We start from the raw sequence: 27,667 nt of genomic DNA, 5'->3' as shown, positions 1-27,667 counted from the left end.
CCACCACAAAGTTCACCTGGCAGGAGCAGGGTTTGAACCCAGGACCCCAAGCACCAGAGGTGAACGCTCTACCACTGAGCCACCGCGGCCCCCCACCAATCCATCAAATAATTACATCGATTGTTGCCAGATAACAGTTAAAGTCGATACACGTTGACAGTTGCACCATTTCTTAGCGTAACAAGCGATGTAACTGTTTGATGGATTCGTAAAGCAATGATAATGGTACTAAGTTAATATGCGACGTTGCCACATAGAGAAAATTTTTGATTTCTTATCGCGGCTGAAGGAGGCCCCGGAGGGTATACTAACTAGTATATAACATTTTCGCTTTATTTTGACCTGTAAAATAGCACACTCTAGTCCTTGGGCGAAAGTTTTAGAACACCCGATATATATATATTCACGATCTTACAGATGAAGATCTTTCTCTTTTTATTAAAAAATGAAGCGTAGTCTCTCTACACCTTTATTATATCTTTATATTCTACAGAAAAATGATTTTAATTAAGTCTATGTGTAATTATGATGATAAAATATACACAAAAAGAAGGGGAAAAAAGAAAGACTATTAATTAATCCCACTTTGAATAGGAAATAATAGCCACTGATAAAACAAGGAAAAAATAATTCCGGAAAACTTTCTCCCTTGATAAGTCCAATTAAATCTTTTTTTTAAAAAAATATTAATTTGTATATGATTATATCTTCCCTAATACTATATATATTTTTCAGTATCTCAATGCCTCTTCCCCTTTTCTTTTATCTATATTAATTATCAAGAAATGAAAAAATATTGAGAGTCCTTTTCTTTTAATGAATTCTTTCTCATAAAATCTATAATCAAAGTGCCAAGTGATGTTTTCTTTTCAATATCGTTGGTGATAAAGGTGATAGGGAAATATATAAAACAATTTCTGAAGATATTCAATTAAAAAAATAAAATTAATGTTTTCATAATCTCTCTTGTGTAAATGCTCTTAACTTTAAATACCAAGAATTGTTTTAAAATGGAGAAATTAATTTATTGCTGTTTGTATGGTAATTTGCACTTCTAACAAGTCATTCAGATATATATATATATGTGTGTGTGTGTGTGTGTGTATGTATGTATGTAGGGTGTTTCAAAACAACACTGACAACGTTTGGGAAGTGATTCCGCACACCAAGGTATGACAGAAAGTATAGACTAATCTGGGTGCAGAAATCCGTCATATCGGACTTAGGCTACTGCGAACATGAAAAACGAACTTTAAATGGTCCGTAGTTCCAATACTGTGAAACATACCGTAGTCGGGTCAAGAAATCACTTAGGAACTGATATGTTTGCTATCCAAAAATGCATGTTTCAGAATACTGTGATACACATGCAACAATTTTGATAGAGGGAGTTTGGTTACAGTTATACAATTTGAAGTATTCATCAACTACCTCCCTAAAAATGTTGTGGAAGTACCACAGGATTCTAAAACATGGATATTTGGAAGTCCTAAATGACAGATTTCTGTACCCAGATTGGTCTATACTTTTTCTCTTACCTTGGTGTCAGGAATCACCTCCGAAACCTTGTCGGTGTTGTTTTGAAACACCCTGTATATATGCAGGGTGTACTATTTATGTTTATACCCCGTTGTGATTTTTAAATTAATGAATTAAAAATGTTGAAATTTTGTACTATGTAAATATCGGCAAAGGGATATTGTTTGGCATACCCTGTGGTACCACAAGAGCAGTGTCGTCAACGCAACGTAAAATTGTGTTTCTTTTCAAATGGCTCTACGTGAGATACTTCTTCTTTCATGCACCACAGCCCTTAGTTGAGCCTTCGGCTCCGTCAGAATCTGCCTCCATTTCTTCTTGGCTTCCGCATCTGCTTTCCAGTTCTGTATACAACTTCCTTTATATCCCCTCATACCATGTCACACCACCTTTTTCTACCCCTTTTCCTAGTTCTTCTATGTCAGCTAAGAAAATTTTTTACTAATCTTTGCATTCATACTACCTACAATTACTTTCATATCGTGCTTCGGGCATTGGTCGTACACTTTATCCAGCTGGTTATAGAATTTATCCTTCACACTGTCGTCTTTTTCTTCTGTTGTTGCATGAGCTGTAATATTGGTGATAGTATACCTTTTTGGTTTTATTCTGATTTTGCATATCCTATCATTAATTGGTATAAAGTTGATAACTTTGTTATGTATGTGACCTCTGACCATGAATCCCATAACGTATTGTTTCTTCTTATCACTACTTCTGAAGTAAATGGTTTCGTTTTGTCCATGGTGAATTACCTTATTGTTCCATCTTATCTCCTGTATCCCACAAATGTCTAAATTATAATTCTTAATTTCATCTACTGGTTTTTGAAATGTTCCTGGTCAATGGAAAATTCCGTGTTCTTGTTACCATCTCTTTGTCCCTTTTCCGTTAGGCCTATATTTAGAATTGTAATTTGAATATCCCACTGCTTTGCGCAGATTCTCACAATGAGAGCAGAATCGTTCTAAAGTCATGTGAGCAAAGCCAAACAAAACATGTAATAAGGCGTCATTCGTTCGTAATTTGATAATTATAAGTTATTATTTATTTATTTTGAAATAGAACATGTCTAATAATGTGAAGCGAAATGGCATACGTGTATAGAATAATTTTCAATCCTACTGCTGGATGAATGTGTTCTCGCAAATCTGGTGAAGGTAGATAATAGTGATAGCTTCCCATTATGTGTTCTTGTCTAAAAATGATCAGACAATAATCTCTTGTTTTTGTTTTTTGTTTTTGAAAACGAATCGTAGAAGCAGAGACTAGTATGAGGTGAATAAGTGTGGATCTTCGAAACCTTGCCAATTCCAATGTTGTTGCATTATCGTGGATCATTATCTTTAATTTTGATCTGTCAGATTTAGCTCACGTCTCGTTAATTGCAATAATTCGAGAAAGGAATGCATTACTTTCTAATTGTCAACGTTCATTGTGAAGTCGTCAACATTCCAAATAGTTGCAGTTGGTGTAGATGTTTTGTCGTACGAGGTTGCCCACCATCATTCTTTCCCAGCTAACTCACAACCACTGCTAAATGCTTGGTCTACCTGGTAACGGTACGATACCACAAACCCTTCTGAATTTCATGTGCATTCCTTTCACGTGTAACCAGAAATTTGGTAGATATTTGCTTTTCTTGATGCTCAATATTGTTCAGGTGACGTCACGTCTTTCAAGTACCACACAACAGTACTATTCGTCATCTCACACATATATATAATTCGTAGGAACATAAAAAAAAGTGTGATCGTCTTTAGTCGCACTACAAACGATAAGCGTATACCTATAGTGTTGGCACTACAAGAAAATAATCATCGTAAAATACCTCCAAAACAACTTTGAAAATGATTTACATTAAGTATCTTTGATAATTTCGTTCTGAAAAATAACAAATCACTATCAAATTTCTAAAATAAATATAATCTCGAAATTTCATTAGTTTTATGACTAAATTAGTATGTTAATGTTAATATTATAAATGTTGTCATATTAAAACGTTGCATAGAAATTTTCATGTTTATCTACATAGCTGAAAGTGCTATAACTGCACTAATCAAGAAGGAGGAAGACTCATCACTCTAAATAAAAGGCTTCCGGCGGGAGCTCATGTGGTTCGGATTCCACGTTAATCAGTAGGTTCACGTCTCATATAGCCTCGCTGCTGAACGAGACGTAAAATTCAAAATCACCTCACCTCTAAATAAAAGGCTTTCAATTAGTACACATAAGAACTTTTCTATAAATAATTGCTTTTGTGCATATCCTCCGTCATTTTCCACCCCCTCTACTGCATATGGTCATAACTCGATATTGACCCGTGGCTTTGGTTTGACGCGGAATAGATGAAATTCTTACTTATAGTTGTATTTTAGCATAGATTGGTCTGTGTTTCTCACATGAATAATCTCTTTATGACATATCAGTTTGCACGCATATTATTAATGTATACGCAATTGTTTGAGCACACGGGACGAATATACGAGTGAAGAATGTCATAAGAAATCATATAAAGCAAGAAAGGTGAATATTTTTTTAAAAAAATTGACGAATTGTTGTAAACTTGAGCGGTGTAATAGAATCTTTGACACAAAATAGATAAAAAATATGATCATGTTTAGTTAGGCCTTATACTAGGGTAGGTAGTCCTAATCACAGCGGAGAGTGATTTCAAAACCATTTCAACTCCCATTTAAAATGTCCCTGAATTCGTTACATACTGAAGGGGAAAAAGCGGAAGTTGATTATCCTTGTAAACAACTTATCAACAGCAATTGTAAACTTTATTCAATACAATACACAACACTACAGAAATACATTTTTTCTTGAAAATAGGCTACTCAGACTTATGGTTCTCGACATGAAGATGTTCTCTGTTTGACAAGTAAGTTTATCCTTGCTAAACTTTACTAGAAGAAATCCAAGAACATAAATAAAACTGAAAAAATAATAATTTCAAGGACAGAGTTTACAACACATTAGCCACACAATTTATTCTGTTGTTATGTGGTGTTTAACTCTTTACAACGGTTGACAAAAACCACGATTTTTATTGAAAAAACCAAGAAACCAGTTTTTTTGTTTTAAACCAAGTTTTTTTTTTTTGGTTTAAATAAATTGCTCTGTGTATTTATATCACATATGGACAGAAATAAGTTTGTGTCGCCTTTGTGTTATTATTGATATGCTGGAAGGGGCCACATAAGCTTAAAGGGGAATCCTAGCGGCTTTTCGGCGTACATCCGAGAGAAATTGTCCTCCATTTGAACTCGAAACCGGGACTAATTGGGAATACTAAATGCGATACGTCTGCCGACTCACTCATGAAGGATTCCTGATAAAAAAAAAAAAAAAAAAAAAAAAACACCATGTACTGATCTTTACATACTTGTTTTTTATAATTATCAAGAGTCATTTCAGGACAAAAAATAAACAGTTGCAGAAGTGAAACCAGTATACAGAATTATATATGGACAATTTCAAAATACTGCAGAGTGCAGAAGAACTTAGTCCAAGTTAGTTCACTACGACTTTTATTAGTTCAAGTTAAAGAAATACGACGACTTAATTTGCATATCAGTATGAAAAGTGAATAATGATACGAATTATTTGAGTCCACTTTGGGTCTAGATACCAAAGATACTTCTGATTTCAATAAATGCCTCTCGTGAGGTTTATATGACCCCCCTTCCAAAAAAGTACGGCATTTCAATGTATTTTATCAACAGTAAACATTATTAAATTAAACAATGGATATAGTATACATGAAGCTGCATCAGTTCCCGAAAAAGCAGGACGCTCATACTTTTAGGGATTATTCATTGAGTATGTACGAACTTACAAAGGGGGTAACAAAGCGACTTTTATTTACTTATCGACTGATACGAAAATAAAAAAGAACGTACCTGTACTTTATATCTGCATGTATAGTGCCCTTGTACTTTATCTATGACTATGTGTGTGTGTGGGGTGGGAGGATTTAACGCATGTCTTGTGCACATGGATACTTCTTACTATTGCAGTACGTAGAAAATTTATGGTATTTCATGTAGAAGTGGTAATAGAACACAGAAGAAACGCAGATCAGGGGGTTCTCGTGTATACTATTACCAAAACAATATTTAGAATTTTCCTTTGATTGCAATTCCATAACAATAATAACAAACTATAAAAAATCACAAAAGAACTATTCATAAACTTATAAAAAACAAAAGTTGCTTTTTTAGGTTAATATCTTTGAGTAATGAATGGGGAATTTAGGTCTGAATATAATTCTATAATAAACGGGAGTGAAAAGTGATAACCCACAAATATGTGTTCATAAAGATTTTGCGAACACTTATTCTTTTACGAACATTTTTCGATTTTTGGTTTATACCAATTTTTTTTTTTTTTCAAAAAACCAGCTGCTTTAAATCACCTTGGTTTAAACCAACCAACCCTGCTCTTTCGATCTGAAAAATTGAAAGTTTAACAATATATGTTGAACTAATAGCACCTAATTTAGCATATGCACAGGACTTGCTATCCTCTTGCAGATTTATATTATGATCACAATTTTCATTAAACTTTCAGTACAGAGATTCGGATTTAATTAGCAGTGGAAGAACATCCGAAGAAAGGCCTTAGTTAATTTCTCCCCCAAATCACTTGGCAGTGACTCTTGTTCACTTGGTAGTGATAACGGTACGTTGTTTGTAACTTTGATGTAATCATGAGAATAAATACAGTGTGCACGTGTGGCATGAAACGTGCAGTTTTACTATATGAATCCATAGTATAAGTAGTAGTAGGTGTAGGAGTAGCAATAGGAGTAGCAACGGGTCAGAAGCCCCACAGGGGTTCGTTAGGTTCTGTTCTCGACATAAAATGAGCAAATTAAAGACTTACCCAAAGTTTTCAGTACATTTTACAATATGTGGATCTGTATTATAAAACTGCACCGCATAAAAATTATAGTGGATAAAACACGGACTAACTTGTGCTAGGTTGCCAGTAGAAAGCAAGTATGCTATCTAAAAGAGTCAGGGCAGGAGCCTAATACGGGGTCAGAGCGATAGCTGGGAGAAGGCGCGTCAGCGACGGTGAGTATAGAAATAAACGAGATAGATTACCAAGGCTCACTGCAAGTCACAGTACCGGCTCCGGAGCAGTCGATAGATTTGGGGGAGATACGAAATGCAATTTGTGGAAGAACATGTTATTTATATTCTAGATGTAGATGCTTAACTATAGATGCAGATCTCAAATAATTATAGCTTAAAGCAAATACGATTCACTGCTCCTATTACAAATGATTTGAACATATGGTGATTCGCAGAAACAAGTAACAGTAACTGGAGCATAAATGGGGTAGATAATAATACAATAAACAAATTAATCAACAAATTCGAATTTAGGGGCTACAGAACTCACATGCAGTCATTGAACATATACGAGATTCGCCCAAAGTCAATGTGTTTTGTGCGATATCCCGATCATCTGTTTACGGCCAATTCTTTTAATGGAAACACGGTTAACACTCAGCAATACCTCGCTATGTTACAAAACTGGTTGCTTCCGAGGCTGCACAAAGACAACTTCATTTTTCAACAAGACGGGGCAACCCCTCACTGGAGTCGCCAAGTGCGTGAATATCTGAATGAAACTCTACCGAACTGTTGGATTGGTCGTCAAGGAGCTGGCGACTTAACATGTCTCAGCTGGCCTTCACGGTCACCGGATTTGTCACCCTGAGACTTCTTCCTGTGGGGTTTCGTTAAAGACAACGTTTATGTACCACCACTCCCACAGAACCTGGATGAGTTGAAGAACCGGATGCGTACTACCATAACATCAGTGACGCAGGACATGCTTGCCCGAGTATGGAAGGAATTTGAGTATCGATGTGATATTGTTCGTGTCGCTGATGGAGGACATATTGAACATCTGTAATTTAAACTTTGAACCGTAATTTGGACTTGAGAGGTTCACAAATATATGTGTAAAATTTCATATTCGTATGTCTTAAAGTTTAATAAATATATGCATTCGAAATACGTATATTCTTTTTGAAACAGAGTGTATAACCAAAGCTACAATCTAAGTGGGGAATGGGGAAGTATTTGAGGACACATAGAAATGATATCCTGCATCTTGAATTTTACGCAATTGTCATATATAGAAACCATATCATTTAATACGCTATGTTAATAAAAACGTTTTGTAAAAATTGAATGGCATTTGTTTTGTTTTCAGAGTATTAACTTACCTTCAAATGGCTAACTCAAAACAACTTCTAATCCAAGAGGAGGATCCAGCCGCAGAGTCTGAAGAAACTGATTCTTTTCTCAGTTCTCGGGAAGGTTCGGTAGGTGAATTATTTCAAAAGAAAATTTCATTAGTTTTAAAATTAATTTAAAGCATTATATTTGTTACTATACACTAATGAACAAAATATATTAAAGTATTTAGGAGGACGCGCGGAGGCCTCATCACTACGAAATTAAAATACCGCTAATTTTACAGTAATTATGCGATATTTTCAAATAGATGAAAGATAATCGAAAAGTGGAACAAGATCTCCCTAGACAATATTATTTTGCGTGAGATACCGTTATTACGACTCATTTATCTGCTTTCGATTTCTAGCCATTTAGAAAATTGGCATTTATTTTCGCGTTTCTAAATAACTGCAAACGGAAAGCTACTAGGTGACTCGTGATAACGGTACCTCATGCAAAATAACATCGTCTAGGGAGGTCTTGATCCCTTTTCGATTATCTTTTATCTATTTTGAAGATATCCCATAATTACTGTAAAATTAGCGGTATTTTAATTTCGCAGTGATAGGGACTCTTAATTACAATCCGTTTATTTTAAAGACCCGTTCGAAGCGGGTGTCGACACTAAACTTTGAGAACAGTAGGATTGTGTGGTTATCTAAAGGAGATGTAGTGTTTCACAACATAGCCTGATTTAGGATAAATTACCTAAGTAGACTATACTAAAATTTGCACCTCTAACGTCCCTTAACATTAATAAGATGCACGAGCTTCTTTGCTGTGGTGACGTGAACGAGAAATTTGACTGGGGTGTTCATTGTCGATTGACAATTTGGCGCAAGTATGACTGAGTCCTGAGATGTATTTGCTGGTTATTGTCGGAATCGTAGGAACTTCCTTACGGTCTCGTTGAGTGAGGAGCCAGCTGTTAACATGCATTGCCACTGAGGTACTAGAGGCGTAATTAAATCTTACGCCTTCATATGTTAGTGCCACGTCGCGAAGCTTAAATACCATGTTTCAGCCGACAATAGGTTGTAAGTCCATGAAATGGCTGTATAATGTCAACTGCTTGACCACCATGATCACCCGAATTATTCGTCAATCTAGCATGCGTTTTCTGAGACGTCAGCTACAGCTACCTTCGAATCTTCAGTCTTAACGCTTCGCATCAACAGCTATGTGAGAAGGAGCTACATGCTAATACAATGTCCGGATTACTTGCTTTCTGACCTAATCAGTCTATAAATCTTGTTTAAAGATGCTACATCGCACATAAAGCAGGAAGAAAATCTTACCTGTAAGCGCGTGCTAGTCAAGATGAAAAAATCCTTTCGATGTTTAAATCTTCTTTTCACTTACAAAACTTCTCCTAGATACTTAAATGAATTTGTCCGACAATTGACCTAGAAAATTGCTTTCACTTAGGCAGGTATTAAGTTATTGCACAAACACATAAATTTTTCGTTAAATTTTAGTTCGAACTACAGTTAACCCTCGTTAACACGAATTCCAAGGGACTGAAAAATCAGGAGTTCGTGTTAAAAGAATTCGTGTTAACCGGGGACCCAAATTTTATTATTCGAATACATTTTCTCCATACATACGCACTACAGTATACAAACTATACATACCACTACAGTATATTATGTATGTCATAGAAAACACTAGAGATGGTATCGAGACGAGACTGAGTAGTCTCTGTCTTGATACCATCCACAGAATTGTATCGAGACGAGACAGAGTTTCGGTCACGTCTCGATTTCGAAAAGCACTCCTCGGTCTCAAATTCGAGTTAAGATCGAGATCGAGACTAGTTTCGGTCTCGGTGTGCTGCCCACAGTTGAAGCTGCCCATGCATTACCGGGGGGTACAAGATGAGCAGCCAAAAACTACCCCCCAATAAATCATATTGACATCCGCTTTTATTCTTTCCTACTTGTGGAACCAGATATATTACCAAAAGGATACCGTCTTTTAAATTGGTTTCAGGGTTGCCAGTAATATAAAGGTACGAGTAAGGGACAGGGTGATCATTCAGCGAGTTCAAGTAGTGCTTATACACAAAGATTACCCCCCAATAAATTATTTTGACAAACACATGTAGTAGCTCTTTCTTCTAAAAGGAGATGACTTTCACCAACAGGTGCCATCTATGAATACCAGTTTTAAAGAAAACCGAAGATTGACAATAAAGCAGAAGCAAAGGATAAGGAAGTTTAGTTCTCCCTACCTGCTCACGTGGTCATCGGGTCTCTAGTTGGCGTCAAAAGACATAAACAAAGTTCTTAATTTGATTCACAGCCACACCCCTAAATTTTTCGACCTTTTTAGCCAATACGATTCCGGTGTCTAATGTCAAACTCTCATCAACTCTACGTGGAGTAACACTTCTTTGAGAAACTTTTGTGTATCCGTTTGTAATGAGTAACGTTAAGTTACGAGGAGCAAAAGCCAACGAAGAGAATTATGAAAGTCAGCTCAAATAATTGTCATATTTCTTACCTGCTGCAATACTTACAGATTCATTGAAGCTATTATGTTTCGTTCATGTTAATTTTGTCTGATTTTAAAGTAGGAAATTTTCCATAATATTATTGTAAATATATATTTGTTTTGTGGTTTTCTTTGTTTTGTTTCATTTTCAAGGCGTGTTATTTTTTAAAACATTTCTTTTACCGAGAGTTACTTTGTAAAAAAAAAAAATCTGACTTTAAAAACAAGAATAGTTATTATTTATTATTTTATTTATCGTACTTTTTATTAATTTTTCTTTGTTTCTCTGCCTGCATTATGTTTTAAATAAATATTCTAGTAATGCTTATAAGAAAAAGAGACAAATGATTGGATAATGAACTAATTAGTTAAAATAGATACACATATTTTCCCAAGTTGTAGTTCATAAAATTACCTGTATGCTTATTCGAAGTGACTGCAAATTGCAAGGAATAACCAATGGAAATCATAACACTATTTCGCTTTGAAATAAGTATAATAGGCTATCTGATTCTCGTTTTATTGGGTTGGATTAGATATCTGAGTTTAGTGTCCCGTTCAGCAGCAAGGCTGTATGAGACGTGGATCTACAGCTTAACGTGGGATCCGGACCACATGAATTTCCGCTGAGAATCGAACCTGGGCCTCCCACCCCAAAGGCGCGTATGCTATACACACGAGGGAGTTATTTCTAGTCTGGTATACACTAACGCACATACATATCTTGCCCGTTCTAGGTTGGCTGTTATACAGAGGTCTCTTTTTTATAGAATACCAAACTGTTATAATCAAGTAACAACTGATGTGGACATTTTTTCGAGCTACCCAGTGTTTGAAAGAGCAATTAAACGAGCTTTGACGGAATAGTTTTACTCTTACACTCTTTTTTCTATGTTGTTGTTATTGTTGTCTTGTTTTTTTAGTTTCTTTTGTTAGCTATCCCTGTGTAAAATGGCAAAGTTATGCTGTATCTGGGAATCTGTTCAATAAATAAATAAAGAGTGTGTTATGTATCCACATAATTAAAACAATACACAACTAGATAGATAGGTATGCAGAGAAGAAATATCCTGGCGATACAAGTAGTTGATGGAGAAATCATAACAAATTCCTTCAAATTGGAAGCATTTCATATGTCAGTGGAATTTAAAAAAAATCACTGATAGTGATCCGTCTTTGAAAAAGACGAAATTCGCTGGGTTTAGTTATGACCCTTAAGCTCCTATTCTACAACTGCTTCAACTTCAAAAATGTTATTATTCCCCTTGTTTACCTTCATTTTCAACGAATTTAAATAGTTGGTTACTGAATTCTCTATGTCTGTGTGTCTGATATCTGATTTTTTTTTTTTTTTTTTTTTTTTTTTCAATTTTGAGTCGTCCATTCCATAGAGCATCAAAAACTACCTGAAAGAAATGATGACATTTTTTCCGTCACTCTTACCGTTTACAAGATATTGGAAGAAGTTCCGATTTCGGTAGATTTAAGGAGCCATATCTCGGGAACCTTAAGTGATAGTGAGATGATATTGGTGTTGATCAATACCTAAGAGAATGGTGAACATTTTGGTACTAAATAATAACCGATGGCCACTGGTTATATCTGCATTTTCAGTATATATACGGTGATAAAAATGTGACAGCTCTATATAGCTAATTCAATAGATCCCCTAATACGCAGGTTCCAAATATGTAAGTGTATTATCTATCGAATTTAAACAAATAAATTAATTATTAAATTTCATATAAATTTCGGAAAAAAATAATTCGTTCTAAGTTAGTTCTGGCAATACTCTTCGAGCATTCTCAACTGGTTAATGTTCCTGCGCAAACAGCAACTTGCATGTCTCTTCGCTACTCTCATTTTCATATCTTCATTCTCACCATCGTGGTTAATCTGATTGAGTAAAAAATTATGATTAACTAAGCAAATTCATCACCATCGCAATGCCGAACACGTATTTCAAACTTGGACCGTTTCCGATTTTGAAAACGCTCCTCCGCTATAAGATATTATTACACCCTACCTTGTATATCACATCGTTATTAAAAAATCATATACAATACATTTTTTAAGTAATAAGTTAAAACTTGCAATCACTCTTATTGAAACGTTCGAATTGCAAGCGGAGCGAGTAAAAAATTTTTTTAAATCTTTTTTTTTTTTTTTTTTTTTTTTTTTTTTTTTTTTTTTTTTGCAAACTGATAAACATATTGATTTAATAGGACACCAATAAGTTTTTGGAATGACTCGTCATTTACTCATTTCCAGCGCTTTTTCTTTCTTGCTTGTTCCTCGCCCCTTACTATCAGCGCCCGGTGCGACCGCTCTTCTTGCCCCCTCTTTAGCTACGGCTCTGACAATGTACGAACTGCTTTATATATATATATATTTGAGTTTTCAAAATAGCAGGATATTGAAGAATTTATTTCGTGTTTTCATAATTACTAACAAATTTCAGTGAAAATATATACCCTATATCCTAGCACAGTGGTGAGCAAATTTTTGTGAGTCCAAAGAGAAAACTTTAGGTAAGTATATATATATATATATATATATATATATATATATATATATATATATATATATATATATATATATATATATATATATAAGGAACTCCTTGTAATAGTAAAACAATGTTATTAAACTCTGAAAGGTTATGAACTAGATGGTGAATACATGAACATCCGAACCAAATAGAATATACTTACATTATTAATATTTATTTATAATAATTAAGAGTAAAAGTGAGGGGGGACGCGGGGAGATACCGTCCTCCGACCTTGAAAAAATATGTACGGCGTCCCTCCAGTTCCTAAAAATTACAATGGGCAAAGATAGGCAAGGGGACGGCGCGACCTCATGCCGCTACCTACCATACCCATACCTTTTCAGATCTGCTTTTACCCGTAATAACAATTAATACGATTATCAATAACACGCATGCTAAGATAATTTTATAATTAATGTCACGTATTTATGTATTGTTATAACGTATTAAATAATCTTAGTGAGTGCCTCATCATTATAAAACACTCATCCTCTGAAACACTCATCGCAGGTTTGACAACAGCGCGCTAATCACTAATTGGTTGCCAAAAATTAGTTTAGCTGGCTCACTGTATGGTAACTAACTACAGTGAATATAAGTGTTGTCTACTGTAGGGATATGTATCTTTCTTTAACTTAGAAATATTTAGACATTTCTGGTAACCGTAGGGGCATATGGACGGAATTTTATAAATTGGTGCGAAAGATAGGGATTTAAATAAAAACTTTGTGAGTGAGAATAAAATGCAATTAATCCTAATATTGGTAATAGTAATTGTTCAAGGTCACAGTGTTTCATACTAGAGATGGAGTTGGTCATTGGGTCGTGGGTCAACAGCATGTGACCTACTGAGACCCACCACCCATCATGACCCACTGTAACCCACCACTCACCATGGCTCACTCTGATCCACCGACTCTCTGCATTATAGACAGCATCTTCTGAATACTGATGAATTTGTCTACGTTTTACTTGCATGGCTTTCATTTCCTTTCCTTTTTCTTTTGTTTCTATTTACTTACTTGAGATGAGTATATTTAAGTGAAAAAAGAACTTCAGGCATTTTTGGATATTGATATTTGTAATCGTAATAAAAGCAATAGGACTTATACTACTACTTGGCTTTTGAGAATCAGCGTGTGAGCTTTTAGAGGAGCTAAATACTGGAAATAATAATTTTTGAATTACTGTAATATATAAATTATTATAATAAAAATTTGAATGTAATTATGTGTGCTTAACCATCACGGCCAAATTGAAAAGTCAAATGAAATGACTTTTGGCTTAGGTCTTAATCCAAACTGGGATGGTATCACATAGCTTTTATTATAAAACATATCCTAAGGGGGTAGTGGGGATCCGATTTTTTGCGAAAAAAAAAATGAGTATCTGCTACGGATGGGCACGAGAGAGTTTTCTTTGAAACTCGACTCGTCTCGAAACAGACATTTTTCAGCTCGATACGAAAATTTTGTACAACTCGATTCGAATTTGGGCCGTTTCGAGTCGAGTCGAGTCAAAATGAGCCAATTCGAGCTAAACCCTGTGTGTAGTTCCAAGTACTCTTTTCAAGTATCCTACAGAGACAAAATAATTATCAATTATGCTACTCCTACTACTACTTCTTATATTATTATTATTATTATTATTATTATTATTATTATTATTATTATTATTATTATTATTATTATTATTATTATTATTATTATTATTATTATCAGAACAATACCGTGTATAACCATGAAAGGTAGGCGGTTTGTATCTGAATAATGAAAACTAGTTGACTGTAGATCTCGGTCTTCGAAAAGTCTTCAGGAGGCAAAAACATCGGTCACGAGGTTCTGGGTTTGAGTTCCGGAGGAATAAGTATTCGGACTCGAGCGAAAAGTTGTTAAAAGTTATACGGCGCCGGCCAAAGATGTTCAATACTGCTCGGCTTGGGTTTATGGTTGTCAACAGCTCGAACGGCTCGGCTCACAGCTCATTCATATCGAGCCGAACCTAGGGGTGTTCGATAAGGCTGAGGACCTATCGAATTTCGGGACTGAAAATTTATCGAGTTGTCATCGGTTACTCGAAACCTTTCGAGTATTTGAAATTATCGAAGTTTCGGGTATTATCGAAATTTCGAGTATTATCGAAGTTTCGGGTATTATCGAAATTTCGAGTATTATCGAAGTTTCGGGTATTATCGAAATTTCGAGTATTATCGAAGTTTCGGGTATTATCGAAATTTTGAGTATTATCGAAGTTTCGGGTATTATCGAAATTTCGAGTATTATCGAAGTTTCGGGAATTATCGAAATTTCGAGTATTATCGAAGTTTCGGGTATTATCGAAATTCCGAGTATTATCGAAGTTTCGGGTATTATCAAAAGTAGTGATGGACAGTTCGGTTCCTTCACCTTTCCAATGATTCCTTCTTGCAGCCAAACTAGTCAAACAACTTTTTTTATCTGATAAGTTATTGCAAAGTTGTACTTGTGAGGAGAAAAGAAAGCGTGCACAAAGGGATTGCTTTTTCGTCCCCTCCCCCCCACACACAGAAAGCGTTCACTTTTCCCTGAATTTTATCTCTTGTTTGTTATTTGCTAACAGCTAGTGTATTAGTGTTGCCAGAGATACGGTCTTAAACGTACAAATAGGGTAATTTGCTCTTCATACGATATAGTATACACCTCAACCATATTAATCACGCACGGTGTTGCTAAAATGTTATAGCAAAATTTTATTTTTAAGCCAAATGTATTATCTTCTGTCGTGTTTGCTTTCTCTTAACGGCCACTAGTTCACACATTGCCGCAATCAGATATGATGATGCTTTGGGTGCAAACTCCCCCTTTAGCCTTTCAGTAAAATAAATGTTAGTCAAATCAGTGGTGATTTCAGGGGTTGTTTAGGAGGAATATTTCCCCACAAACATATCTCTGATCATGTTCACCGTTGTTTACCAGTATTTTTGCTACTTTCACCCCCCGTGTATTCAAAATCTCCCGGGGTAGGATTACCATAATTTCTGGATATTTTTAAGAATGGTGTGTGTGTTTATTGAGAAGTTAAGAAAAGTCTAATCTTAACTTCCTAAAATGCTTATGCTCATTTTCTATACTTAAAATATATTTTTTATATTATTGTCTTAATTATTTTCCTGAGTAAAGTATTCTTGCGAAGAACACCTTATCGTTATTGATTTTTTCATAAATATCAGCACACAGAATTGCAAGCCAAGCACTTGACCAAACACAGCGAAATTTCCCAGTCTTCCATTTTCCCTAAAATTTCGGGCATTAGTTAATCCCAGACAATTTTCCAGATCGGGCTTGAATCTTGAACGTATGATAAGACTACGCGGGGGAAACCTTGAAATCATCACTAAGGTTAATGAAGGTGAAAAACGGAAATAAATCTATTTCCTCGACAGTGAATATACAGTGTACCATATGTTCTATACAGTTGGTTTTTACATTATGATGAATCCACACACTAGCGGATTCAGAAGCGTCGTTTGGTGGAGGCAGATTGCTTCCTGGACGAATAATGTAGGTTTTAAAAACGTAAGAGTTTTGCATCAATTTAGAATAACGTGGTGCATTATTTTATATAGAGTGTTTCAAAACAACACCGCCAACGTTTGGGTTGCCACATTACCTAATTTTAGCGGATACCACAAGATTTTCAGGTCTTATATTCGTTCCCCGCTTAGTCATCTCTTAATCATGAAAAACCACCCGCTTTTTCGGATTGGAGAAAAATCTAAGACGACTTTGTTGATAAAGTGTTGTTATATTCAACGTAAACCGCTACATTTCTGTGTCAATCTCAATCGCGAATGGGCAGATGACAGAAACAAGATGAACGCAAAAACTGTCAAATTATTACTACTGGTCTTGTACAATATGAAAGACGTATCATGCGTAGAATTTTATGATAAGATTTTATGCCATCGAGATTTTTTAAAGGAAGTTAAAGGGAATGAAAAATGTAAAATATTTGGCATAATCATACACATTTTGGTTCAACCCATGAATACTAATGTATGATCTCATGGGTGCGTATTTCTTTGATAACATTCTGTCCAGTTCAACTGAACACGTCTATGTTGTTACGTAATCTATATGTTCAACTAGTCTTTATATATTGAGAAATGATTGCAAATTGAACCTATGGATCCTTAACATATTGTTTAGATTCATTATTAGTGTTTTTTCTTTTAAAATGTTTATACTGTATTTCATATATTGTGAAACTGTGGTATTTTCGTATGTTAGTATGATTTCAAGTAGAAATCTTTGAAAATGATCAGAAATTTTATAAGAGATGGACCAAGACTCCTAAATATGTTTTAGCTTTCTTACGATAAAAGTTTAGAGATTATTTTGTATTCCTTAGAGAGAAAACCGTATGAACAACATCTGCCATATATCGCTTGCTTTTTTTTTAAACTTGTCTTAGAGAAATCCTTATTAGAGATATTTTACTGTAATACTTATTTAATACTTACTTTACAATACGAGACTCACATTTGTTGAACTTAATAAAATATTAAAGGCAAAAAGTAATTTTTTTTACTTTAGTTTTGTTAGAAAAGTACATTGGAAGTGTCACTTAACAAAGAAATCACTAAAAAAATGGTCAGAAGCAGGGCCGCCCACAGGGGGGATGTATGGCGCAAGCTGCGCCATTGAGAAAAATTTTGGGGGGGATTTTACTCTACTTTCGAACTAGCAATTTTACTGTCGGAATTGCATTAAAACACGATTTTGAGAAGCTAATTTTCAAAAATTTTCTGGGGTGAACCCCCTGCTTCGATACTCGATGAATGAAGTACCGCGCAAGTAGCCGTATGAAAGGAAAGGTTGGTTCGTTTTAAGAGAGAAGGGCCGCCCAAGGAGGGATGAATGGTGCAAGTTGTGCCATCGAGAAAAAAAGTTGAGGGGGAAAAAATTTGGGGAAGAATTTTACTCTAATGTCGAATAAGTAATTTTGCTGTCGTCAGAATAACATTGGGACACGATGCGATTTTTTTTTTTTTTTTTTTTTTTTTTTTTAATCTCGAGAATGAATCCCCTACCCCCTGCTTAGAAACTCTATGAATGAAGTACCGCGCAAGTTGCTATATGAAAGGATGGCGCCAAGTTCTGGTGAACAACAGTTACAAACACTCAAGGAATCACTTTCAAATTTAGATTTGAAACTTGCCTATGTTGTCTGTTGAAAATTATAAAGTAGTTTGACATAATTGTGAGCTAGTGGTAACCATACAGACAACAGCCAAGTTTCAAATCTAAATTTGAAGTGAGCCAGTGAGTGTTTGTAACTGTTGTCCACCAGAACTTGGCGCCTATTTTTGTGATTTCAATTCTTTTTAAGGCCACTCGTACTTGGCTCTTTTACAGGAATGTTTTTTGTTGGGTATCACTTCTTTTTGTAGGCTAATTTCGAGGATAACATTTTCTTTTGGTATCAAACTCAATAACTTGTAACTTGCGTCTTACTTTTCATGCACAAGGGAATTATATCAATATTTTGTAAAGAAAAAATAATACTACTAATTGTAGAAAAAGAATACCTGTGCCATACACAGTGTGTAGAAGTTTTTATACCCTTCAATATCCTTATAGAACATATTTAGTATTGTACACTACCAAGACTACTAATAAAAGTAATGCCATTTTTATAATTACTACTGCCCCTACTACTACTACAAGCATTCTATAATACTACTACAGGAAATAAAAACAACAAAAATAACAAGTACTAGTACTATAAAAACTACTGCTACACTGGGCAATTGTTTTTAGAGGACTTGAGTTTTGAGGAGGGAAAAGATTATTAGTTTTTGGGGGGAGTGGGCCATCAGCTTTGGGGGGGATGGGCACCCCTGGTCAGAAGGATCGTCAGTATTTATAATACACAAACTCACATCAGTACTTACGGTTTAGAATCCCCCGCTTCTCTAATTTCAAAATATGGCAGCCCTATCCTGAGACCAAGATAAAACAAAAAGTATAGACCAACCTGGGTGCACAAATGCTTCCTTTTGGAGTTATAGGCTGCCGAAAACATGAATAAATGAACTTTATAGGTCCATAGCTCCAATACTATAGGATCTACCGTAGTCCGGTCAAGATTTTATTTAAGAACTAGTATGTGCCCTATCCAAATATCCAAGTTTCAGAATGATCCAAATATCCTATATGATCTTTTCGCTGATATTTTCACTTCAGTAACTTGAACACACTTTCCAGTACCGTTTCAGCTTGAATTAGCAGTATAACCTTGTTTCCCATAGAAAAATCTGATTACAACCGAAGTACAATGTAATTGTAATCGGTTTCAAAGACATTGACTTCTTGTTTCAGAAAAGAAAGAAACAGTGATAAGTAGTCTATTGTATGCAGGACACGACAGGAGAGATAGGGTCTAATATTGCTTTCAACAACTGCAAAGCAAGTAACTGTACACCATCTTTCTTTGAAAGTCTGTTTGCAACAATATACGAAGCAGCTGAGAGAACTCTTGAGGAAATAATGTTTCCTATTTTTCCTTAAGAAGTGATCGGAAGTTATTTTAATTTGATATGGAAATTGAATCAGTGCCATTGAAATGTAAGTCAGAAGATGTGTGTTTTTCTCCTTTCCCCTTCATTCCTTTTGTCCCTCCCTATTTCGATCCCCGACCAAGTAAGTTTGTGGTGGACAACATCGTGTCCGTGGGTTTTCTCGGCGTACTCCCGTTTCCTTCCACATTCCCATTCCACCAATTATTCCATCATCATTCACTTGCCTTAATCATACTTCTCCCTTAGCCTAACAGACATAATAGTAGGTCATTAAACTGGAAGATTTCACTTCATTTCATTTTTCTTTAGTCTTCGTTCTGTCATATGTAAAGTTCTCCCTTGTGCATAGCATCATGCCATGAGGGCATGTAGGGAGTGTGCCCTCAGTCGTAGATGAATGTGGTGTTGTTGGCACCACGCTTCGGCCGCATCCCCCCCCCTCCCAGGTACGCATTGAATCTGAGGTTGGTAATGTCCAGAGCCGCACGGCATCTTATGCACAAAATCAAATATCGTAAAGTAACCAAGAGCAACAGATACCTGACATATGCATTTAGACCAATCCTCTTTAAAAATCGGATAATTCATTCGAAAGTTATCGTAGCTTTCACACGCCTACACCCAAAGTAAGAACAAATACTTCAATTCGGGAAAAATCCCCTTGTGGTATGGCAACCAAAACAATAGGTGTCTGGTGAAAGCAAAAGAGAGCATTTTAAAATGAGTTTCATCAAAATCGGACAATCCGTTCGAAAGTTATCGTCGGATGCCACATGCAAACAGACAGACGGGAGCTTCGCACCTAAAATTCTCAAGGTTTGTTTCACGACAATCTCAAATACTCGAAGGCAATCAAGCACCGGAGAGTAAATTTTCGAAACGGAAGTTTGATAAGTCTTCAGCCTTATCGACTTTCCTTACCTCTACCTATATCAGTAGCTCTCGCTATACAGAACTTTAAATTAAACCCTCGAAATCATATTAAAATTATTTTTCTGCCTGCCCCGTTATTGGCGCAATCGGCGAAGTGACTATTAGTAGACTAATGGTGTCTTGGATTCCAATTCCATTCAGGTGATGCATGTTTTCTCTTCCTCTTTCTCTCTTTTGACAGACTGCTTAAACCTTATACAGATCTGTGAGAAAAAAACTTTTCCTTCACTTCATTGCTAAGGAGAGAAGTTTTAAAATAAACACTCTGCATACATGTAATACATATTATATACAACTATGATAACCTCGAATTCATTGTTTCTTCCGAACACTCCGATAATCCCGAACTTTTCAAAATATTCAAGCGACTCGACAAATGCGATCATATTGATATATTTCTGTATTTGCTGCTTTCAAACAATTCGAGACTCTCGAAGAGTTCGAGTGTCTCGAAGTTGTCTAATGTTTCTTACATTTCGAGTGCCTCGAACACTTCGAGAGTCTCGAACATTTCGGGAGTCTCGAAAGTTCGATAATTCGATAAAATTAAAATTATTTATCGATGAAACGGTTTTGAAATTTTATCGAATTGTTATCGATTACTCGATTATCGGAACAGCCCTAGCCGAACCGAGAAGTGACCTGAGCCAACAGCTCACCTAAATGAGCAGGCTCGAACCGATGGCTCACCCAAGCCGAACCAAACCGAGCTGATTGCTCACCCAACCGAGCCAGTTCGAGCCATCGACTCATTTGACCTGAGTCGAACCAAGCTGATGGACTCGTTTCAACGGAGCTAGCTAGAGCCGAGTCGGTGGCTCATCCCAACCTAGCTGGCTCGAACCATCGGCTCAGTCGATGGCTTGTCCCTACCGAGCCGATGGCTAATCACAATCGAGCCGGAGCGAGCAGCTCGCTCAGTTGAACCGAGCCGAGTCGGTTGACATCACTACCCGGATTGAGCTTCTGTTTGGGCTCAAACATTAGACCGTGCAGGTCTCAACCTTGATGGTAAGAACTATATACTTATATTGGTGGTCATGACATTTGAGGCAGTCTCGTTATTAAAATCTATTGCCTCGTTATCAAGATGAGACGAGACGCACTAAAAGTTCCCCACAAGATGCACTAAAAGTACGAAACGAGGTGCGTCCCTGTCGTGAACAACATTAAAAGTATTCCGCATTACTGTTTACATTCCTCATGGCTTTCCTTTTCCAGGCTAATCTGGCGATGATTTCAAAACTTGTTAAAACGAGCTGAACGAGCAAGCCATTTATCAAACTCGACTCGACTCGAAAATCGACCTCAAAACAGTGACTCGACTCAAGAAAATTGAATTTGACTCGACTCGAAACTCAAGTTGAGTTGAGTTATAGCTCGACTCGTGCCCATCCTTAAGTATCTCGCAAGTCCTTAAACTTACGGAGCTGAAATTCAGTGTGTTAACTCTTTATTGAAAATGAACAGAACGTTTCCTAGCATTTTTAAAAATTCTCCTTTATGAGTGGGGGCGGAACTTTATATATATGAAAAATTGGTAGTGGTTTGGTTTGTAAAAATAATCGAAAACGATCGATATTAATTGAGAACAAATTCAGAAACAATTATTAATGAATTGAGAAACAAAAAATAGTGCTTCGCTTCATATATCCATTGCTTCTTATAATTGTTGAATCTTATGTTTATTATATGGAGCGCTTAGACCACAGGGGGTAATCAACCCATAAAGTTATGAGAAAAATAGACACAAAATTTGTACTGTAAGCTTGATTACACGGAAATTTTAAGTTTGGACTGTACGCATAACTATATGGAAAATTTTACACTTTTTTCCCCTTTACGTTAGTGTACTTACCTTGATTTCAGACTCAAATTTCATCCTTTTTCCATTGAAAAGTATCAATAATTCAACAACGAAATGTTAATTTAATACAATGATAATTTAATTGAAATTTAATTTAGACCATGACAAACACTACCATTTTATATCAAAAAGGTCAAATCCACCGATATTCTAACAGAGTGGTGCTTGAGCGATTGATCATAGAAATACAAACTCCGATTAGTCAGAATTTCACAGCCTGGATTTATTACAAGTGTAAACACTTCAGAGGCCATGGATCATGTGTCAGACTTGATAACGATGGGTTTTGGTGGGTCAGAGTGGGTCACAGTGAGTGAGTGGTTTATGATTGGTGGTGCGTCGGAGTGTGTCATAGTGGGTGATGGGTCAGAGTGAGTCATGGTGGGTCGTGGGTCACGATGGGTGGTGGGTCAGTGGGTCGTGGGTCAAGATTTCATTGACCGACGGCATCTCTGCCCATTAGTACCTCTGGGGTGGTGGGAAGGAATTGACATGTGAAATTAATCAAAAACGATCAATATTAGTGTAGAATCCATGGTTATCGATGTCGCAGAGATTAACAATTACAATCCTGATACTGTTAAAAAATGAAATGAAATATTTCAGTTTTACGTCCTACGGTTATGTCGGGTATGCTAAAGGAGACGGTGATGATAATAAATTAATACAATGATGGAATGAATAAAGTGGGAGGAAACGGAATAACCCCAAGAAATCCCACGAACATAGTGTTTTCCACCCCAAAGCCCATTTAGTGAGAGCTGGGATCGAACCAGGGACCTCTCGCACCAGAGGTGAACAATCTACCACTGAGCCTTCGTGCCCTGATAGCGTTAAACTCCAAACTCAGCCCCCACAGGTATGAGGTTGACAAGATTGAGAAATGAAATGTCTGAAATGATTGAGATTAGTGTCGAATCTATAGTTTGTAATCGTCAAGCTATTAGATTACAATAGCAATGGCATTTAAACAGAAGTTTAGGCATAAACGGCATGTCAGCTGCATTGAGAATTTACAGGGGCAGCACTGAAGGCGTTGCTCGCACAACTATAAATATTTTGATGTACGTGTATGAATTTATATTCCAGCGAACTTCTGGAGCTATTTTAACGAAACTTTCATATGAATTTCAATATTAAAAGAAATAATTAAAAAAGATAAAACTGTGAAAGTAAGTAAGATACTTCAATGGATGGGAGTTTGGTGGAATGGCATGTAAAAATAATGCACAAAGACTGATATTAGTATGCTATCCATAGTTTTCTGGGTCGCTGAAATGAATAGTGACGCTCGCAAGGAAGTTCATCCCATCAGCAGAGAATTACAGAGGGAGGAGGTGAAAAATAAAATATTAAAAAATACTTAATTTTTGTCTAATTCGTAATTTTCGAGGTCAGGAAAACGTCTGATCCGTTTTTAATGCCTTTTGAAAGGTAGGTAGTATTCACAAGTATCCTGACCTCGAAATCGTAGGTAGTATTCATATCAATTTGATTAAAGGAGTATTTTGTGAGGTTAGGGTTTTTCAATATTTATGTCAAAAGTAGAGTATTTTCTGCATATTTTTATTAAACTTTCATTGAAATAAATATTCTAAAGGGAAGGATATTCGAATACTTCTCGTAAACCTACATATATTATATAACGTGCGCGCGTTAGTAAAATCTGTTGAGTGTATAAAACTATTAGCCGTCTTTCGGAGTGAAGATTAAAGAAAATTATCTCAACAATTATAATAGAACTCAAAAAACGACATACGTAAAATAAAACTTTCCAATTGAAAATTAACTCTTGATAATACGGAACCAAGGAAAAGTCGAATTTCCATTCTTTTATTGCAAAAAGAAATGTAACTCCACCTTCGAAATTGAAACAATGACGCACCGTGGGTAAAGTTATGGGCATTTCTTTTATCTAAGACTGTCCATGTAGAAACTATACAGTTACATGATCGACCTACAGTGACAACAGAGTGGTACGTTACTTATTACCTTCCGAGTGTCTTTGAAGCTTGGAGATCTACTCACACAAAGTCTTCACTGTCTCGCTTTCTTTATTAACACGACAATGGACGGCCATACATAGCAGCGAAAAGTTTAGAATTTCTACAGAAAATGGGTGTCCATATTTTACCGTATCCGGCTATCTCCAGATTTAGCTCCGTGTGATTTGGCAGTGCCCAAAACACAAGAAAAAGCTTCTAGAAAGCAGTTTTTAAACAAGTGAAGAGGCTATCGCAGAGTATAGTTATAGTAATGAGATTTCTGATATTCCACAAAACTAATGTTTAAAAATATTTGACTCGTGGTTTTCAAGAATGCAAAAACTGTATAGATATTTATGGGGACTTTTTTTTTTAAAAAATGTAAAAGTTATATTATTATTATTATTATTATTATTATTATTATTATTATTATTATTATTATTATTATTATTATTATTATTATTATTATTATTATTATTATTATTATTATTATTATCGAAGATTTGAGAAGTCGCAGAAGGGGTGAGCCAAAAACTACTTATGGTCAACGAGCAAAAAGGGTGAGGAATGCGGGTGATTGAAGTATGCAAGATTTATGAATGGGACGCCAAGTAACAAACTTGAGAAGCATTGCATTAGACAAACAAAGTACAATTCTATTAATACACAACTTTGGCAGTAAGTTAAATAAATATCAGATGCAAATGTCCTAAGATGAAGCATAACTGTAATCTAGCCCCTGCTTCAGTAAAACGCTAACTGAGGCCCTCGAAGTAATAAAAATGTAAATTACGGTTTTAAATTCTAGGAGGGGCCCAAATTTCATATTTCAAATTTTAATAGGGGTTATTGCTTCATATTTTTTTCTAGGAGCCCAAATGTTAATGCTTGTCCTCCCAGAAGAAGTTTAAAATTATGGGTTTGACATGATGTTTTCATTATTTCTCCTTGTTCTGTTTCTGGCGCAGTTAATGAGTTTTGCAACTCGACCACTCATGTACTGATACACGTTTTTTCACTAGTGTCTTTAATGCTTCAACGATACGGGAGTTGGAAAGTTAAGAAAGTTCGAAAAGTAACAACTGCGTCTGGTCTAAGATAAAATGAAAACTTGCATGTTTTGCAGTTGTCCTTGTATACTAAGGAGCTTGACTTGAAGTGAAAGTAAATGATAATTAAATAATTAACAGAATGAAAACAGTAGGAGAGAATTCAGAGGGAAGGAAATATGTTCTCTTTCATCACAAATTAACACGATTTGGATCTCGAACTAAAGGCGACTTGTATGAACACTATTTTTTTAAATTCTTGTTGAACATCATAAGTAAAAAGGGTATTGCGCAAGTCCATGTATAGCAAACATGTAGAATCCAAATCATACTAGAATGTTATCAGATTCTTTGTGTAAATCTTGTTTTAAAATGTTGGAATCGCCTAACGCTTGTATCGTACAAACAATTTGTAGGTCATTACTCTTGTTTCTTTAATTAACTATTGATTAGTATGCACAGTTTTATCCATAATACTGTATCTGTAAATTTTTGGCACGCCAAATTTTCAAATACGAACAATGAAATACCTAGTAGTTTTGTTAAAGGACCATAAATAGAGAAGGCCTCATCGGGATAAGTTACAAGCTGTCATGCAATAGAATAGAATAATAGAGTAGAATAACTTCATCTTCGGGAGTTTTGTTGTTGAAAATGTCTTTTTAATATTTTTGTGCTAATTTCCATTTGTTGTCTGCACTCTATAATATAGACAACAAGTGAATTAATACGAAAAAAAAAACATTTAAGGAAAAATATTATTTACATTCTTCCTTTATAGGAACGACGGAACAAAAAATGTTAGTTATTTTAATATGGAGTCTACTACCTTCATTAATGTTCAAGAGAGATTTAACACCGTAGGGAAGTCACGACGCTTGTCAAGTATTCTGGCTTGTATCTGTCAAGCGTTCGCCTCCCTCACAGAACAGCCCTTCAAATGCTTGCCCTTGTGAACAATGTAATGACACTTTTAATGTAACTTAAAAAAAAAAAAAAAAAAAAAAAAAAAAAAAAAAAACTTGTTTTCTATAGTTACATACGTCTTGCGGGCGAGCGAAGAGGAAATTGCGTCCAGCCCCTCAACTCTGTGCTAACACGTATTACATTACGCGTGAAAAGGAGTGGTTTGTGCTACTTCCAAAAAAGGAATAACTAACTTTGTTTCAAGGGCGAAAATACTCCGCAGATTTTCGAAGCAATAATGTTTTCTTTACAACGCTCATATATATATTATTTTGAAGAGAAAAAATAAAATAATTCCTTTATTAATTTTATAATTTCGGAAAGTTACGTTTTGATGTATATTTAGGCCTAATTTTGTTTACTTTTTGTAAGCATGCAGAAAACGAATTAATATTTTTGAACTACATTTTAAATTTGTTTACATCTAAAATGATACTGTAAAAACAAACATACGAAGCCACAGACAAACATGTATTAAACGTTTTAATTGAAATAAATAATTAAATAATACCAACAAAAGAGAATAGTCAATTGTCAATTCATATAGGGTATGTTCAAGGCTTGGAACTCTAATGGAAGCTCAGTAACTTCCGTTCCCGAATAGAATTGCGGAACTTCATGTCAATTGATGATACCTCGTGGATATGATCTGCAAATGTGACTGCGGCATAAGATAAAAGGGTTCAATTCCCGATTGGATCACATGTGATTCAGATTCTGCCCACCTACTTTAAGGTGCTTTTTATCATCTAGCTTTTATTAAAGGGTACATCCTAAGGAAGATGGTGGGTTTAAAACATATGTAAAAAATAAAGTTGGTAATTATCACTACACTTTTATAGATGGGTTTGGAACCGTGGTTGATTATCGGTAGATCGTTCACCTCTTCTGCACAGGGTCTCTGGTTCGATCCCAGCTGGTATCAATTGAGTTTTATGATAAATAAACACCATGTGAATGGATGTTCTCGGAGTTCTCCCGTTTGCTCCCACTTTCTTCATTGGATCATTTTATTCATTCTCATCATCACCGTCTTTTTAAGCCTAAAGGCATTTCACCTGGTTACAAACATTACGAATGTTGTAACATAGAAGCGTTTGTAGAAGTCTTGCTGGAAATAAATGTAATTTATAGATTCTTCTTCTTCTTCTTTTCTTCTTCTTCTTCTTCTTCTTCTTCTTCTTTTTATTATTATTATTATTATTATTATTATTATTATTATTATTATTATTATTATTATTATTATTATTATTATTATTATTATGGAAGATTCAATAATTCAATGCAGTATCTGAAATCGCAAAAAGGGTCAGATCAATGAGCGGTAGGAAAGAGGAGAGACGTGAAGTATATAGGATTCACGAAGGGGTAGCCGTCAAACATAGTTTGGGAAATGCTGTCTTGGAAGAAATTGTATGATTGAAGTAAGAGTAATCAAAGGTTCTCCAAA

At 35.4% G+C, this 27,667-nt stretch overlaps 1 protein-coding gene across 1 annotated transcript in view; it reads left to right on the top strand.

The window, feature by feature from the left end:
• The first annotated feature begins 4,281 nt into the window (after positions 1–4,281).
• Positions 4,282–27,667, top strand: part of LOC145690345 (uncharacterized) — a 69,792-nt gene continuing 46,406 nt past the window's right edge. Inside the window, exons 1-2 of the mRNA XM_081765157.1 lie at positions 4,282–4,426; positions 7,780–7,891. Coding sequence (XP_081621283.1) covers positions 7,799–7,891 — 93 coding nt within the window. The 5' untranslated portion in view covers positions 4,282–4,426; positions 7,780–7,798. The remainder of the gene's footprint in view (positions 4,427–7,779; positions 7,892–27,667) is intronic.

Source organism: Thermobia domestica, chromosome 1, assembly GCF_964235325.1.
Source record: "Thermobia domestica chromosome 1, izTheDome1.hap1.1, whole genome shotgun sequence".
Taxonomy (NCBI): domain Eukaryota; kingdom Metazoa; phylum Arthropoda; class Insecta; order Zygentoma; family Lepismatidae; genus Thermobia; species Thermobia domestica.
The sequence above is the reverse complement of the archived record's forward strand: the minus strand, read 5'-3'. Positions and strand labels throughout refer to the sequence as shown.